Source organism: Magallana gigas, chromosome 2 (assembly GCF_963853765.1).
Source record: "Magallana gigas chromosome 2, xbMagGiga1.1, whole genome shotgun sequence".
In the NCBI taxonomy this organism is placed as follows: Eukaryota; Metazoa; Mollusca; class Bivalvia; order Ostreida; family Ostreidae; genus Magallana; species Magallana gigas.
This window is the reverse complement of record NC_088854.1, coordinates 16279527-16299070: the sequence shown is the minus strand read 5'-3', so window position 1 is coordinate 16299070 and position 19544 is coordinate 16279527. Positions and strand designations below refer to the sequence as shown.

General features: G+C 32.2%; 1 protein-coding gene across 1 annotated transcript; it reads left to right on the top strand.

Moving 5' to 3' along the window:
- The first annotated feature begins 67 nt into the window (after positions 1-67).
- On the top strand, positions 68-19535 carry LOC105320783 (neural proliferation differentiation and control protein 1). Its single transcript, XM_011418852.4, has 7 exons — positions 68-290; positions 3922-3975; positions 7095-7352; positions 7782-7848; positions 16745-16912; positions 17312-17411; positions 17722-19535. The coding sequence occupies exons 1-7, from the start codon at positions 212-214 to the stop codon at positions 17818-17820; spliced, it is 825 nt and encodes a 274-aa protein (XP_011417154.3). The 5' UTR covers positions 68-211; the 3' UTR covers positions 17821-19535.
- Positions 19536-19544: the final 9 nt, after the last annotated feature.

The window sequence follows — 19544 nt, the reverse complement described above, 5'->3', positions numbered from 1 at the left end:
AAGTATCGGTGATCTTGTTGCGACTCGACACGACATTTCGATGTTCGAATTACCTATTATGTAGTCCCGATTTCTGTGACGTCATATTTGTCTCCGAGGAAAAATCGAAGAGAAATCTATTAACTAGTCAGCTACAATGGCAGATACTTTTACGGGCTAAATTAGTTAACATGTAGCTAAAAAGATTGAATTCAAAACGTGTGTGGCTAAAATGATCATCACCCGTACCATCCTTGGGTTGATTGTTGTACTTTCTATCAGTATTTGCCAGTCAGTTCCCAACAGATATGGTAAGTCTTTGTTTACAAAGATTATACAAATCAAATACTGTCATTATTATGTTCAATACTTTTATTTACACCGAGCTAACGTTAAAAATGAATAACAATACACTAGATTCTAGAAGAAGCCGACAGCTAGTTGGCAGAAAACTGTGCTGAATCTGTATTAAGTATACTGATGTACTGCAGAAGATTTTGCAATATATGAGAAACAAATAACAGCAGTAAATTCTTTTAACATGGTATCCCTACTACCTCATTAATTATTATTCAGTATATCATGATATAATTAAAGTATTTAACTGATTTAAATACACAAGCAATTTGCTATCTATGAAGTAATTATCGGACAGGAAAATTATAGTGTAGTGAAAGTCTCGGAAATTCAAAGTCTCTCACAATTAAGTATTAAATTGCATGATAATATGTATTTTCTTTAGCAATAATATTATCTTTAAATTCCCAAACAATATACATTTATTTTCATTGAATTGTATCAGCAACTTCCCATGCAAGTGATAAAAAAGACATCTGACCAGTTGGACAGGTACCGCGGCATATGTTTATATTTGAAAATAAGAGGGAGAAATTGCTAATTTTATAGTGAATTGATTACACATAGAATCTTAATTTTTACAAAAACCTAGTATGATTTACTTTGACAGAAAGATGCAGAGACTGTTAAAAGCAAATGTTGTGCCAATTAATAATATTTTTATGTTCAATATCAGATGTGTGACACTAATCTGTGACTACAGCGTTAGTACCGTCACCTGCTTGTTATACAATATGTCACCAAAAACCTGCTCCTCTAACAGTCTAAACATAAGTATGATAAGAATATTCTGATCAACACGCAGAAACAATCCTTATCAGACACCTTAGCAGCATTAATAAAACTCCCTACAGTGTTCTCCAAGTGATATTGTGTAGGAGTTAAAATGTGTCCTCTGATAATGAAACACTATACATCAGGAAACTTATTTTTACTTTTAATGGAAACTAATATAAATGGAAACTTTCTTTGCAATAGTATTTTCATAAGAAGATTGGTAATTTCCGTGTTACTGTAGAAGTCCCACATGTTCTGAAGTCATATGCTTGACATGACAGTGTATTTACACTCTCCATATTGTTAACTGTTATTGATAAGCTTAGGGTGTGAGAACTGAGATGATGTCAAAGCAGGTGTTAATGGTTGCCTTAGAGATGAAATAGAGCCAATGGAGATTATTATTTATATAACATCATTTACTTTAGATAATGATATAGTCCCATACTGCATCATCATGATGTTAAAATAAAAGTTAAAAGGATATATATATGTTATCCTCTTTATTCCTTTTAATTTTTATGGTTTCATATTAATCATTTTAAAATCTGGATTGCATAGTGATAGACAATGAATCTATTGTTTTGATTGATTTTGATGTAGCTAATTCAATTTCTTTAAATGTTGCAAAAAAGTGTCAATATTTTTAAGGCCTTTAGTGTCTCAGTATTTATTGTTATATAAAATTTGCATGGAATTTTATAATTAAACATGCATGCATATATAATATAAAGTTTAAAGATAAATTGTTTATTTCATGTTCATATTACAAAACACAAGAAAGTATGTATATCATATATCACTAGATCCTATATTTCCTCTGATATGGCATTGTAGTGTATACATAAGAAAAATAAACAGGTAGAGAAAGGATATATATATTTCAAGTTCTATGTTATTACCAGTGTTATATTGAGAGAACAGGATATCCTGAATCTTATTCTTTTGTAAATTAAGCTTACAGTTGATTGGCTGAACAAGTGTATAAAATTCCTTGTCTAATGAATTGCTGTCAGGGTCACACTCTGTATATTGCGTATTTAAAAATTTATTGATCAATATATCCTGTTAAAGTATATAGATCAGCCTACATGGGTTTACACCAGGCCCCTAGATTATTAGCTGAAAATAAAGAATAACTCTTATTATTTTATGTTTCATGTTACTGTATTAAGTCATTTATTTTTCTACTTAATAAAACCTATTCTCAGTTTATGGTCTCTGAGCTCAAGTATTTAGTTATATCCACAAATTTTCATTGTATTTTTTCTTGAACAAAATAAAAGAAGGAATTTCATTAGCTTTGAACCTTATTATTTTTTTTATTCAAGTGTGATTTTTAACATGAAATGATAATCAAGTTACCAAATGGTACTGTTTACCTATGTTTTATACAGAGCAGGGTGATACAATACGTTGAAAACACCTGTTATCAGTTGGATTTGATCTTTGTTTTGCTAAAGGCTTTTCAGATACAGAATAATTTTGAAGTAACTGCATGGTCTACTAGTGATGTAAAAATAAAAACATGTAGATTTACTTATATAATTATATGTGTATAATATAAGATTGGAAACTTGTTGATTATTACTGGGGAACGTGTATGTCCAAAATTGATTAAGAGTCAGAGACCTAGATATCTCACTTGTTTATACATTCCTTTCAAGTAGAGAATCCTGTTTTCTACATCAGGGACCAACTTTAAATTTAAACAAGCTTGAATGATGTTGTGACAATGTCTATATAGAAGTGTTCAATTTAATGGAGGCCAGCAATGACGTCAGTCTGTGTGTTGATTTCTCACTCTCTAGTGCTCACCAAACACATGATATCAGGAACGTGATTACTTTACTGCCCATTCATCTAAATTTAGAACACTTTCTAGATCATCAATGGACAACATTAAACTCTGCTAAATTTGATAGCAATTTGTGTCAATATAATAGCAGTACAAACCATCATCTTCTGCTCTGGAATGTTATCACACACATAGTTACTGTTTCAACATGTTTGATAATTAACACAACTCATAATATGGCATACAAGGGTAAAATAAAGTAATGCAATGTATTATTTTTTTTATTCTGACAACTTTTTGCAGCATGATTTAGAATTCTCAAGCTTTCCTTTCTATATTTGATTTGCTAAAGAGACCATGTAACATGATATGCTTTTTTCCATTTAAGCATTACTGACCAAGACTCAAGGCTTAAGTAGTTGCTTTTTAATAAAACGGGTAAAAGTCTTAAGACTTAAAAATGAGAAGAATTGTTGCTAATATATTACCCAGGTACATTCTAGCTAGAGTACATTTTTTTCTTCAGAACTTGGATAGTAAGAAATATTGACAAGTACTGATAAATTATCTTAATTTTCTATATGATTCATTTTAAGAACCAGGCATAGAATGTAAGCATGCTGTATTCTCTCTCATAACTTAAAATAACTCTTTGTTACTATTTTTGAAACAAAAAAAGAGTGTTTTTTAGAGAGATTGAAAATGATATGATATGAGCAGTATGTGACAATGTTAAAGTGATTACATTTACTATTTATGGAATTTTACATAGTGTTCTATAAATTGTAAAATGATATCACTTTTGATTATTTGATACACATACTAATTTTACTTTTTGTGGTAATTGAACGTGTTAAAGTATTGTAATACAGTATGATATGCGAATAAATGAACTAATATTTACTAATTTGATACGTGTAACAAGCATGAAGGGTTGCAACTTAGTTTTATATTCATTTTGAAACTTTCTTGACATTAATTTGAACGAAATTTTTATTGATGCATTTCAGATGATGAAGAATTGATCAAGCTACTGAAAAGATATGAAGACCTGGAAATTGGAGGTTTGTTTTTCTTTTAGTAGGACTTTCCATGTCTTACTCTTGGCTCACTCAAAATGGCCATAAATTGGTCAATGACAGAACAGACTCTAGATAAAACAAATAAAGGGTCCATTTTATAGATGTTTAATAATGGAATATGATCATATTAAGGACACTTAACGGAGGAAGACAGAACAGTCTGGAAGGCAGTGACCCAGCATATGTAAAGCATCTTCAAATTAAATTGACTCTCTTTTCCACACAAAAATCTCATTATTTGGTCAAGTTAGATTTGTGTCCATAATTTGTGAGAATATCCCCATATATAGCTGGCTGGGTGAGCTACAGCTAGGAGAATAACTGCATGGACGGTCTTTGTTCTAGGAGTCATTGGATGTGTGTAGGGTTATTTACTGCTGAATTCTTATTATTATCAACCAAACAGCATCTGAGGCCAAAATGATTTGAATCAATTAAGTTATAAAACAAATGTGCCAGTACAGTAGATGTACTGTAAATTGTGTAATTTCACAGGAGACTACTTAACAACAGTGAATCATCCATTTTTAAATATTGCTAATTTGCAATAAGAATATTTGTGAATATTGCTAATTTGCAATAAGAATATTTGTGAATATTGATATTTGTATGAATGGTATATATGGGTAATTGGTATATAAAAAAGGAATCATTATAGTAATAAATATTTATAGCATTTAGCAATTTATAAAGATAATAGTTTTGAATTATTTTATCTGCATCGATATTGAACTGATTCGCCCCCAGATAGAAAGTATGAAAAACAAATTAAAACAGTGATATCATTTTCAATCTTGAGAAGAGAAAAATATCATGCACATAAGGTGGTGGCAATTAGATTGCTTGGTTTAGAATTAATGCAATACTACCCATATTTTGCCTTTAAAGTCTATTACTTATTTTACATGGTGTAGGAACAAACATTTCAATGAAATATACGAGAGTTGTTTGGAAAGTTTGCGGACAAAGTGATTTACGGCAAAATTACTGTGTACATTATAGGATGGCGTATGTTTTATTAAATGACTACTAATTGAAAAGAAATTTGCAAAGAATCATATGAATTTAATTTTTTTTCCGAAAGAAACAGAGATTTTTACATTGCATGAATTGGATTTACGGAGCACCATTTCATATTTTCACAACATCAGGTGACGTTAAACAACTGAAAGTCAAACCTGTTACTCTCTTTCCAAGTAGACATCTTTCAGTTCCACAAAATTTTCAAGTCATTTAACACATTTATAAAATGCACGTTTATACCATTATTTGTTTAGTTTTTGTATAATGTTTTTCGTGGCTTATCGTAGATCATTTAGGTCCAAAAATTTCTGTTGTATAGTGGTTGGCATGCTGCAAGAGGTCAAGATATCAGTTCTTCCATTTTCAAACGTCTGTGATTCTAATTGTTAACCTTTGTTATAAAAAAATAGCAGCATCTAAGAACCTTTTGGTCTCCATTGGAGATTTTCCTGTTTGCACACAAAATTAAAGGAAGGACCAGTGCTCCAAGATGTCCATAGATGTCAATGTTTTTTACTCATTTTTCAAGCATTGTTTGTCCAAATTCGGCGATCAAACAGTCAGAAATTCTTCAATTTATTTGAAACTTTCACAAAAGGACCGTCATTATATAAAAAGTGCCTGTTTGGGAGGGTAACTGTTGAAATTGACACCCAGAGACAACCATTGTCAACCGACGAGAAGCGGAGGTTGACAATGGTTTTCGAGGGGTGTCAATTTCAACAGTTATCCTCCCAAACAGGCACTATTTATTTTATTATACTGAATGTCTTCATTTTAAAGAAAATTTTACTGCTTTTATATAGAAATGAAGTGAATTCTACGGTGAACCGTACACACATAATTTACACGCATGTAACAATTCATTGTGTTACCCGTTGCCAAGTGTGTTGCTAACGCTGAGGGTAATAGAACGGATTACCAACTACGTCTAAACCAATCAGATTTCAGTATTTAACATGAAAGTATAATAATAGTTATTGTGATATCAGATGAAATATCGTTCATTTTTATGCACTTAAATGGTACATTTTCTTAATAAGGAAAAAGGGGTACAGAATATAAAAAATTAGAAATCTGACATGCTCCGTGAAGCATATCTTATGAAATAATTAAGCTGTATTTTTTTTTATGGTGCATTTAAAAAATGCAAATCTTTACATATTTCTTAGAAAATAACTCATCTTTAAATCTGAAAAGTTTTGCTTGTATCATGCGAATAGTCCACACACAATTGAACTTGTCCACGAACTTTTCTAACAACCCTCAAAGAGCTGCAAATGTTGATATTTTATTATTAGAAATAGCTGAATTACACTTGTACTTTTAAAAAACACTGTCCAGTCTTCCTTTTAACTCATAAATCAATACTTCCTCTTATTATAGGAATATGGTGTAAGAACAAAGCAGAATTTAAGTATCAATCATCAGCCATATTGATCAAATTCGCTTTTAGTTAACTTTATTAAATGGTGTCTGGATATTGCATGCAATATCTGTACAGCTAGTCATTACATCATTTATTAGATAGCTATTTCATTACTAGGATTTATAAGAGAGTGAATTGGTTATGACGCTTCATTTTATCTTTGTCCCTTTATTGTTATTTAGGGACAATATCATTTTAAGTGAAATATATTTCATTTATTTTACCAGTACATTATTACAGATTATTTTTAGGATTTCAGTGCAGCATTGAACAAACCAAACCCAATCCAAATATGCCATAAATTATCTTTTGATTGATGCTTAGGTGTATGAAGCATGTTATTTTATCAGAATATAGGCATGGCTGTAAATCTATGGCCAAACAATTGTTATATGAAATATTCTTCTTCCATGGCATTTTGTGTAGAAAATGAGGGATCAAAGCTTTTAAGATAAAACCAGTGAGAATGCTCCCATTGAGATTGCATTTCTGAATGTCGATTTCAAAGAAATTAAAGATATGAATGTCATATGAATTCTTTAACATTAATATAGCATTTGATATACAATCTTCTTTGAATAATATAGATACCTTGCTCAATGTCTACTGCTGGCATGTATGTTTGTAAAATCAAATCAATGTCTTGCAGATGGTATTAAACTCAGAGATCTGGTTGAAAATGAATATACTGGAGTGGATAAGACAGCAAAAGTGAAAGCTGAGGATGCTGGGATAGACCTTGCAGCAGAGGATCCTTACATGGAGAAGGTGGAGACCACCCAGGCGGTGGAAACAACCACCACCCCTCACCCCATGCCTAAGGCCCCCCAGCCACACGTACAGCCTGACCCTGACTCCAAGGAGAAGCCGCTTATACCTCTCTCACAGGATAGCATGCTTTTTATAGGTCTGAAACAAGAATTAATCTTCAGTATAAACTACCAGAGCAATGAATGATTTAGCATTCATTATTAGACATATTCACTTAATGCTAATTCATTGGGGTCTAATTTTAAGGGCTCAATTACCTATATGATTAATATTAATTCAATACCTGTACATGTCTTTTAAAGAAAAAGAAAATATGAGCTTCTAGAGCATATTCCATCAAATGAATTTCATTTTTTAAATCTTCAGTTGAAATTCCATCATTTCATAAAAGATAAAGTTTAATTAATAAAATTCATATACTTAATTTCTGATGAAAGGTTACTTTCGTATTATCTTGATCATTGCTATGCATATTATTTTCAAACACTGTGATTCATTTCTAATTACTTAGTAGTTTAATTTAATAATATGCTTTAAGATTTCAGTTGCTGTATCTTTTTTGTAGGAATTGTGACGGCATGCAGTCTTGCAGGTTTTGTTGGGCTCATCATGGCTGGAGTGTGCTGGTACAAGTAAGTATGATTTACAAAAGAACCAGCAAAGTATTCAGTACATCCGTGTATGTTATTCTGTAAAAGAGAAATTTAACCCTCCTGTTCTCTACAGATTGAAAACTGAACTCAACTGGTGCATATGCAACAATGATTCACAGAAAAATCTCAATGAAAGTACATGTAGTATTAAGTTCATGTGGGTATTATCTCCAATAACTGTCAGCTAGAAATTGACCCTTTTGTTCTCTACTGAATGAATTCATCTCATATTCAAATCTGATTTTATAGTGTTTCTGAACTTTTCACCTGAGGTGAGAAAGTTTGTGATGCATATGTAACCAAAGAAAGCCTTTCCCCAAAAGGCATCATTGAGAATAATTTACTGTTCCATAGAACAATGTTTGTGAAGTCTATTCCTTCAGATTTTGTCTTTGCCAGTATGCTGGTTAATGAAGTGTCATCTGCATTAAGATTTAAAGATAGTTCTTTCTGAAAAGTTAATGCTTGTGTCAGCTGAAAGAGAAGTTTGTAATTGATTTGTAGATAATGTTATAATTGTCTCCATGGGAACATTTCCTTGCCCATCCTAGAATTTGTTACATATTCAGCAAACATTTCAAGAGATGATCTTAAGATGTTAGTGAAAGCTTAGCAAGAAGACATGATTTCACTCAATCTTTTCCAATATCTTCCAACTATACAGTATTCAATTATTGTTGATCAGTCTGAAGATAATGTTTTATGTAACTCTTATCTCAATGATATATGTGTTCATTATACTGAAAAAATATCAAAGCACTGCAATTCTTATTGTTCAGTCAGGTGCATATTGAGAATGCCAGAATTAAAGAAACTTTTTTTGTTATTTTTCTTTAATAATGGAAAATATTTACTAATTTTTATCACATTTAATCGATTCATGAAAAAGAACAAACCCAATTTTTTAATTGAAATCGAACAAAATCAAGTGAAGAAATGAAACCATCAAGCCATACTTGTAAGTATATTAAAATCAGATTTATCAATCAAAGAAAGATTAAGACAAAAGATGTATTACTTTCCCATCAAGAAAGGATTTAGAGAGGTTTATTTGCATGCCCTACACGACTCAGGGTAACAATTGCATAGTGGGTTCGACATTTCCAATATTTCTATGTGTCTGAATCTTAGCGGAAAAAATCATTTATTTGGTTACAGTGTGGGTTGAGTGATTGAAAATTATACTTGTTTGAAATATTGCCTCCTACGTTCTATAAAATTGGATCGATATTTGCCCATAAAGACTGCGTATTTATTGTACTTTATGATGCTGTAGTTGGTCCTAATGGGATATTATGTTTGGTTTATACCATCCTTAATTAGGGGAGCTGTATATATATATACCGTAGTAATGCTAGGGTTGATGTAGGATTTTAATTATTTATGCACATACATGTATTTGTACACCAAATTTGCAAAACTATTGCAGTCTTAAAACAGTACCATTAGTTTTAACAATAAATGTCTTTATCGTAAAGCTAAAAGAGATTTCAGAGGGTTTTATTGATCTTGTTTTAAGTTGCAAATAACATCAACTTTGAATTTGAATTGCTTCATTTAAATTGCATAAAAATCTAAAGAGGCTGTATGAAAAAGGGGAAAAGTGACATTTTTAAATACAAATACATAATAGCTCAAAAAGTGAATTCCTTAGTGAACCTTCAGGTATTGATTTCTTAGTTTGAGATGGTGATTACAAAAGACACTGAAAAGGACATTAGGAGATGTTTGACATGCCCTCCCTGATCTGTTCAAAAAGTCCTCTCCTAATTGAACTTTATTGCTGAGCAACATTTCCTGTGTGGCCATTATCATGCAAAACTTTGACATGAAATGATGGCATTGGTCAACCCAAATCGCATTGATCTTTTCTGTATGCGTCCCAATATAATTGGCCATTATTCCCTGATAATTGGCTTCCATTCTTCCAATAGAGGCTGCATAATTTGTAAAGGAATGTGTTTACTGTGCCAATAAGCATGAAATATTAATGCAGAAAAGTAAGGAGAAAATAACCTAATCGCATAGTTGGAATACACATCAAATTACTTCTGTACTTGCAGTTTTCCAATGATGGTTATAGATCGATCAATAATAGGGGTGACAGGTAGCAAATCTGTGCAAGCTGATGGGGAGGAAATTAAGCGGAGATAGAGAGAAAGGTGTCGGTAGTGTTAACTGATGCTGTCACTGGGTGGGCTTCTGTAATATGAGGCGATAGCTTCAGGCAAATTAATCCCTATACTATTGATCAAAGTCACTGAGATTATACCCTTCCTCCCATATTTTTATGTTTCAGTCATTTATTGATAATAAACCTAACGTTTTTCAACTTGTCAAACAATTAGTTTCTACAACATAGAAACATTTGATTTTTTGCAGGCATTTTAGAGAAAATTTTATTAAAGCGTTTTTTTCCTTTCAATTGTATTGTACTAAGACCTCATGAAGATTTTCTCTCCAAACAAAGCAAATCAAGAAGCTAGAATCCTTTGTACAATTTCTTGACAGAGAACAAACTAGTCAAGATGTCCACACCATCTGCAGCCAGCATTAACTTAAAAGAGATTATTGTATAACCAAGGACAGAACATTGATTGCAAGCTTTACTGCTCTACAGACAAACATAACTCGTTTAAAAGTGGCCATGAGGTCAAATCTTGGTGTCCTTTTGTCTGGGCCACATCCATGTCTTCAGTGGCAACTGACGTGAGTGTTTTATGCTGACAAAGACGTGCAGTCTACAAAATATTTAATCTACATGTACATTGACTTAAAAGTGCCTGTAAATGATAAATGAAAGACATATTAAGGACATAATATTAAGGACATCTCACGAAAGATATATTTTAAATCATGTACTTTGAATTGAAACTCAGTGTTTGTGTGCAATGAAACAAATCGTCTTGTGAGATTACCATAGTATGATCTAGAAATAAACCCCCACCTCCAATTTCACCCCTTGTTTCTTACACAAAAACTGCATACCAGATTTTCGAGTACAGTAAAATCCAGACACAGTGAACATTTTGTAATGAATTCAAATTTACAGTGAGGTCAGATCCATTCTCTCTGAGGTTAGAACTTATTGTAAACTATTTGGATTATATGAATAATGTAAAATCAGTCATCTTTTGTGGTTTGCTTCAGTAGGTTGTACTGTAATTGTAAAAGTAACAACCCAGTCCTCTTGTCAATCACCTAACATTGAGTGTATAAATTACTGTACATTAATAATATAATAATGATTCAATCTACCTTGATTGTCCAAATTAGTTAATATATCAAATTTTCATTTTTTCATCGCTGTTTTCGTGCATTTGTAATATCCTGATTTACATTAAAGCAAGCTAGTAATTGTCATCTATCAATTTTTAAGTACAACCCATAGTTATCTCCATGGAAAGAGAATTGACATTCTTGGAAACCATGTAATTAAGGTTGTGTTTTGCCCCCTATAGATGTATGTACTTTGTTACACAGACTTGCTGTTAATTGATTTTAACAATTGTCATTCAGTTTTTCTCTCTGTCACCAGAACTAGATCCTTTATTGCTATTGATTGATTCCATAGCTAGATTCCCTGTGGTTTAGGACAATAAGTGAAGTCCCATTCATTCAATGCTCCACGTCATCTTCAGGTCCTTGATAATGATAATTGATAGGGTTTCTCCTCATGAGTATCAGAGTTGTGTATTGCTAAACTTTGCAAGGCAGTGGACCGAATAATGGAACCAGCATAGTAGTGTATCTTAACGAGATTTCAACAGAGTTGTTTTTAATTGAATAATATTTATGAGAAAAAAGGTCAGACTATATGATGAAACAACAAATTTGTTCAAATTTGATTGTCTACATTAGCACTTTAAGGACTTTGATTTCAAAAGCTTCAACAACTATGTGTAGTAAGAATAGATCTATATAAAAATTTAAATCTCATTTGATAATGAATGAGACATCGGATGAATGGAGTAATGGCTTATTTTAACTAAAGTTAATTAGAATCATTATAAAATAAGTAAGAATTGATTTGGTTTTCATGATATCTACATTTTAACCCTGATGAAGTTTCCTTGATCAAATGCAGCATATGTGATCTTATAAGGCACAAAGAGTGTAATGATTTTCAGGCATAATTTTACTAAAATGGTTGAAATATTGGGGCAAGAGTATTGATTTTTAGGTTAATATAGTTGTGCTAACATATGGTCCTTTTGGAGAAAATATGGGGTGTCTTCATAGGAAGAAATGTAAATATTGACACTCATTTGACTAGAGTTGTGATTCTTAATTGATATGAGATAAATGCCAAATCTGTGTTAAGCTTAGTTCAAATTATCAGGATAAATGTGTTTGGAGTTCCTCTTGAATACCATTGGTTTGACATGGTAATCATGATTTTCTTTTATTTATTATATCTGGGAACAAAAATACTCGTAGGCAGGGAAAGTTTATGCTTTTTAAACGTCAGAGTTTACATTACAATTTACTTTAGGTATTAATTGGGTATACTATACATATTGAATTCATATTCACAGTATGATTTTAATTTTTTGATTATGGTACATGTATTTAGTATAGAAAATAAGACATATTGATTTTTAAATGAAATTAAATTGAGGAAAATGTTCACATATCATCAAACCAACTGATACATTTTTGACATATGTTTTATTGTGTCACACAAGTAATAGGCTTTACGTGCTATGTATTTACTTTCACTATGTATACCGGTAATTTTCACTATTTCTGAACAAAATTGACGCTATTACTGTGGTACTTATATACTCTACTGCAGGGCAAATGGTGTTACGACATATTTCACCAAACTATATCTGTGCATCAAAAGAGGTTAAAAATTACACTGGTTTTGGGTGAAATAATATACAAAAAATTGCTGTAGTCTTAGCTCTAAAACTAGACAAATGTCGTTGATTGAAAGACCCATGGCTAAGTGACCAGCAATGAAATAGACAGGCCTATGTCACATTGCTCTTTGACACAAAAAGTCCAAACTCTTGTTAAAATTTAATGTTTCTGATGCTAAATACTCTAGTACATCAAAGGCATTGAATTCATGCATGGGATATCATATATCCAGTAATTTTTGTGATGGTCCCATCTCGCTTTTTTTAGCGATCACTTTTACATCGCAAAGTATTCAACTTACAGAAACTTTATCCAGTATTGTTTGCTATGATAAACTTTTTAAATCGCTCAAAATAACTGACTAAAATAAAATAAAGTTACACACTTTTTAAATCGCTCAAAATAACTGACTAAAATTAAATAAAGTTGCACACTTTCCAAATTTTCACAAAGTATGTGACATATGAAAAAAATTGGATATACGGTAAATGTACAATCTTTGAAATTGTAATACGTTTGTAAACAAACAAAGAAACGTTTAGAAAAATGCTACAATTTTAATTCATTATATATCGGTACTTTTTTTGTCATGATAATTTTTTTTAAATTGTGTGTTATGAGAAATTTTAAAATTTTGTTGTTGAAAAAATGATGTAAAATACAAAAGAGCTTCCATGTGTCTCAGTGGCAAGAAAGATAACTTCAGTCTGACTTAAAAGTGATCTTCTGGTGACAGGAAATCTATTGATTTTTAACTGTAACCCATGGTAAACTTGAAGGTGATGCTGAGAACAGTATGAATGGTCAGGAACCTGATAGATCATTAGCTCTATAATTAGAGTCGCTGACGTAGATACTGCATGCTGGTAAAATGATATCGGTGTCAGATGAATGTGAAGGAATATTAGATTTTTTGAAAACAATTGTTTAGAAGCTTTTAAGTAACTGATCACAAATTTAGATGATTTAAGTGGATTTAGTTTCTATCGATCCCATGCTGCTAATCCAATAAGTTGAGTCTTTTTTATTTCTGTCAACTCTTAGCATCTTGAGGTTCATCGTTTTATAAACAAATGAGTTTTTAAGAGATAAGGATTTGATACACACCGAAGTTGGTGTGTCTTATTATGGACATTGCTGTTGACTCTGTGAGTGCTCTAGCTGATGATGTACATCCGATTTTGATTTAGCCCACTATATATGACCTACGTGGACACCTAACCTGCTTTATCTGTTAGTATATAACTACCAGTAAATGTGTTTGGAATTGTTGACACTTTGCTTACCATGTGTTCCAAGGTAGGTCGAGAGAAATTATTTCCGCATATTAGGTAATAAATGATTGATCTGAAAGATAGATATTTTAAATATTTTTCATGACTGAAAATTTCAAACATCTCCTCTCTGTTCATTGCTCATGTAAAGATGTAACTTTCATTCTTGTAAATTACACATGTGAAATCATGTTACAAGGATATCTTGCCTGGATTTACCAACACTTTGCAGTAGACAAACATTTTGAATTACTCTTTCTATATTCATGTGGGTATATTTGGAATATCAACAACAATGGAGAAAGTATTGATTTCCCTACATACTTACCCAAAGTTTATAAGATACTGAGTCGGGAGAGGGTAGAAAAACAATTTCTAAAAGGCTAAGAATAAAATCAAAATTGATTCCTTATTTTATGTAGCTGTAAATTACCGTATATCAGGGTTTTTCTGCGTGTATCCAATTTCCGCTTTGTTCGTGACGATTTCCGAATCGCGGAAAATATATCAGCGTAAATTTGATACAAAGTTTTGTTCGTATAATATAGTTCTTTCTTTCCTTATGAAGTAAGCAGGTATGTAAAAGTACAATGAACTGTGTTCAGTAAGTTTAGAGTAGAAATTGCAGGATCGGAGGACAAGCGCCAGATAACAGGTATGTAAACCTCATAGTTTCTTTAATAATCCATTGACAAGCTAATTAAAACGGTCGCTTTTCTTGCGTAAACCGATGTCTAATTATACCTGAGCTACTGGTATATGTAACGGTACATCATCTATTTATCTATGACTGTTTGCGTCTCTAAAAATAATTATCGGTAATTATTTAACATTAAGGAAATCGTGTAAATTGTTTAATTGTCCGAATTTTTCATTATAAAGAGCGGCAATTTAGATACTTTTACCCTCTTACTTCACAGGTTTAAACAACCTTGAATTATATTTTCACTATGACTTTGAAATAGTGAAAATTTGATTCGCATAAATTTCATATACTAGCTGTTCTAAGTTCTGAATCGCGGAAAAAACATGACGCGGAAAAAACCTGATATACTGTATGTTGACCACATGTTCATTTCAATATATCTATGGCAGAATGATTAATTGGTAAACACCTAAATAAATGAATGATTTGTACATACTAGTATTCTACTTATTACCGGTAATGTTTATCATACTTTTTTGTATAGATATGACATATGAACATTTAGCAGGTGGTTTCATAATTCATTTCACATTAAGACGTCAATACAGACTTTTGACGTCAGTGGAGGTGCAATGTTCATGGTGGTACTGTATCTGAATTTCAATCAACAACAAATGACATTTATTATAATGGAGGTCACAATTAAGTCTACGAACAATTGGATACATTGAACTAACTACTGGAATTGTCTACTTTTGACTAAATGGGTGAAATTATTTAATTTAGGGCATATTGAGTCTGCATGCAGTTGGTCTGATAACAGTGGGATTTTAATGGTCTCTTTAATTAGCTGGATAATCAGATGTAAACCCTAGCCAGGGGCTTTGATTTGTCTCCAACTTCCTTAATGGTTATATAATCTGTTAAATATAGCACAATAATGATGGTTCATGTCGGTCATCCTCCTCTCAGGGTTCTTAATCAGGCATTGTCTATATTAAGTCAGAAAAGAAGAGATCTGGCCTTGTAGAAATTTATAGACTTGACATAGAAACCTAGCTCTCTGTAAAAAAAATTTTGAATTTTTATTGTCTGATGTAATTTGTGTTACTTGTCATAATGATTGATGTATAGAAAGTCTGTTACATAATACTGGCCAAGAACATGCTGTGTTTTAACTGTCCTCCATATGTTGACAGTTTGTGCAGCTTGTACTGTAATATAGTGTGGTCATCATAATGCATAGATTTCCTAAAAAGCCCACTCCTTTGGAGCTCATCTGGTTTGTAAAACATTCATTTGTTAGAGGAAAACTTAATGCTTTTTTCATGATTTTCCTACACATGTTTTCATGTACGGACCAAATTGTATTACATTACAGATATTGCATCAACTGTATTGTATCAGTCTATCTTTGTGATTCGTGATAATAATTTACCTGCGATAGACAGGTGTCTGTTCTGTATTCATACATGTACATGTATTTTTATTCATGTACATTGTATTGGGCATTCTGGGAGGAGCAGTTGTCTATGATGTGTCATCTGTCAGTATGAGAAGATGCTTCAGAACACAATCCTTAAATCATATATCTGTATTTAGCTTCATGTGCTTATCTCATGAAGTAACACCTAAATTGCAATATTTATACATGATTTACTGTTTGATTCAGAAGATGCGAATTTTATATTTAAATTTAAAATTCATGATTGAATTTAACTCTTGATAGCCCCTCAGGAGCTTAACAAGCATGGAATCTTTCATCAGTAAACAACTGTATGTTTTCATAAAATGATCTGCTGCCAATCATTTTATTTTCCCCAAAACCTAAAGCATTTCATTTTTATATTAGTGAATTGAGTAATGTAAATAATAATGAGAAAGAAAATGATCATGACCTTCAGTTTGTTGGTCAATGGTCAGTAAGTGTACCAGTATGCGAGATTGGACATAGATTTCCAACAATGAACATGAGAATTAGCACAAATGGGTATATGCATTTGACATTTGAAATGAACAATTAACAGTAGTCAAGCTGTATTGGTGGCCATCAGTCATCCTAATCTTCTAAATTGATTTTTGTCAGGCTACATAAGAATGCTAAGGCTGCCAGTGAGGTAGACTACCCAGCCTATGGAGTTACTGGCCCTGCCAAGGAGAGGGTGGGTCCGGGCCCCGGGGACAGAAAGCTGGCCCAGAGTGCCCAGATGTACCACTACCAGCACCAGAAACAGCAGATGATTGCTATGGAAAAGTGAGTACTGGAAACAAACATTAATATTGTAGATGCCTACTATAAATGTATTTGGTTTGTGCAATATTTCGTGGAAATTGATTTTTCAACAAGTTCGGGTGGATTTGAATTAATGTATTTCTGGTCACAACCTTTTTTCATACACATATGTATGGCCTTTAGCAATGTACTTGTGTAAATAAGAAGCCACCCCCCCCCCCCCCCCCCCACACACACACACACAAAATGCTAAAAAGAATACACAGCCAAACGTTATATGTTTACAGTAATCTGTGAATCAACAGATAGCATGTTGTGTAAGAATGCAATACAAATTGTAGCATAAACCGATTGGTACTGTAAAACTTGGCTAAAGGGGAGAAATTTTGTTTATTACGAATTTAATTATACTTTAAACAGAGCCAATGGAGAAATGAAGAATGATGCCTCAGAGGACGAGTCGGATGAGGAGAATGAGGAAGGGGACTACACAGTCTACGAGTGTCCGGGGCTGGCCCCGGTAAGTAAATACATCACATCATTGTGTTCCTCCAACAGTTTTATAGATCAAGAACTATGCTAACAAAAACAGAAATACAAATTGTACACTGTTTCAAGTAAGACAAAAAAGTATGATCCATTAGCTTAGTCCTTGCACCTTGTCCTATTCCCTTGTATCACCTAGTTTGTAAAATCCATCCAAGATCCCTGGTGATATTGTCAATGGATGTTTTGATACATGTTCGTGTAATTAAGACATTGCTGTGTACAGATAATAAATGGAATACTATTTAGAGTGTACTAACTGTGTGTATTTTATTTTTCTGTAGCCGGGTGAGGTGATGGAGGTCAGGAACCCCATGTTTTCAGCAGAGACCCCGACAGGGACACAGACTGCAAACACCCCCCAGGATCCACCCCAGCAGTAGACCCACACCACCAGTACATACACTGGCCTTTACTTCAAGACTCCCTATCTCTCCACACTTAACAAACATGACAATTCCTCTCCTTCACATCAGCTGTATAATTGTAGTACATGTATAACATCCTATTGATTAGAGTTTAATGGTTCTTTCACAGATAAGAAAAAATTGTACAGTCAAGAAAACCTGGTGGTTTGGACTTGTCAAATACAGTCTGATGGGTTCATTTTTATCTTTTTCTTTGTTGTATTTAGTGCTGTATTTATGGAATGTTGAACCACATTTCCAATGATTGTATATTTTAATATTATTAATCTTTCTGATGTTTTTATTGTGATACGCAATATTATATGATAAAAAGAAATCTCCATGGAATCATGTTTTTTGCTTGTTAAGTTTATACATTAGTAGACATGCCAGTGTCATTTCATGATTGTCTTTCAAGAATGGGGTGTTTATCCTGTTACTGATGATATCTCTATCTGCTTCTCTTAACTAATGGTCCTCTTTGATTTCTGTAGATCCCGAGAGCACAAAAAAAACTATTTGAAAGCGTATTGCATGTGATTTCAATTTGCATGTTATTTTAAAGAAACAATTAAGTCTCAGGTACATTTCATGTGATTACATGATTTATAAGGGCTTTAATGAAGAATTCTGATGTTGCATACGTGCATTAAAGGTTGTAATTCTTTATAATATTTATGATTAATTTTTAGGAAATTTAACAGATATTAAAATGGTTAAACAAGTTCAGTGAAAGATGCATTGATAGATAAATGTAGACATATGGGTGCCCGGTTCATATTTTAACATGTATATTTATCTATATTTTATTTGTTATTCATCAGAAATGGTGGAAATTGAATTTTATTTATGTATATTACAAGCTCTCTTTCTAATAAGCTAGCTAGTACACACTTTGTGTCATTATGTTGATTCATTCCAACTAAAACAATCTCAATGAAATAGAAATCCAATGTTATTTATGATCTCTTTCTTTTACATTCCTAATTTAAATGTATGCATAAACATTCATATATGCATTTTCTTCATTAATGTACACTGCACAAGAATTTTTTCTGAATCAATACAGATCTGATATTACTGTATCAAAAATGTAAATCTTCAAAAGCAATTTTATAAGTTTGTACATTTTTAAGGAGTAAATCTCAAGGAAATGACCATATCATGTGTACATGTACAGAATGCCAAAATAATTGTCAAATTGTTCATGTATTTGATCTACTGCAATTGGGGGAAGAATCCAGTAGTTTTCCATCTAGATATATGGTACAAACATCAGTAGGTTGTGCAATAGATCATTGTATATGGGTTATGGTCAGTAAAGTGTTGTGCAATTTTCAGCTACAAGTTGTTTTGGCAAAAGATCACGTAGGTAAGACTGGGTTGTCTCTTGCCAGAAGGACTCCAAAGAGCACAGTGGCTGTATTTTGTTGTCAAGTTAGACCATTGTCACAGGTTTCATTTCATATGTATCAATACAACAAATCTCTGCATTATTTTTATGTGAAATTTGCAAACTTCAGAATTTCAATTTTTATATAAGGACCTTTTTTTTATACATTTGTGGACATCATACAGAGAAAAATTGTATAAGGATATTTCTTTAAGGTTAATAATGGACAAGTCAGATTTCTTTCTCTACAAGTACTGCATGTTCTGTACTACATGTGAAATAAAACTTCTGAACGAAATCTTTAGTT

Bases quoted from the DNA above. Each gene is read 5' to 3' on its own strand.
- LOC105320783 (XM_011418852.4), top strand. From the start codon at position 212: ATGATCATCACCCGTACCATCCTTGGGTTGATTGTTGTACTTTCTATC. The intron at 291-3,921 runs GTAAGTCTTTGT...GATGCATTTCAG, and splicing joins GTCAGTTCCCAACAGATATG to ATGATGAAGAATTGATCAAG. The intron at 17,412-17,721 runs GTAAGTAAATAC...ATTTTTCTGTAG, and splicing joins AGTGTCCGGGGCTGGCCCCG to CCGGGTGAGGTGATGGAGGT.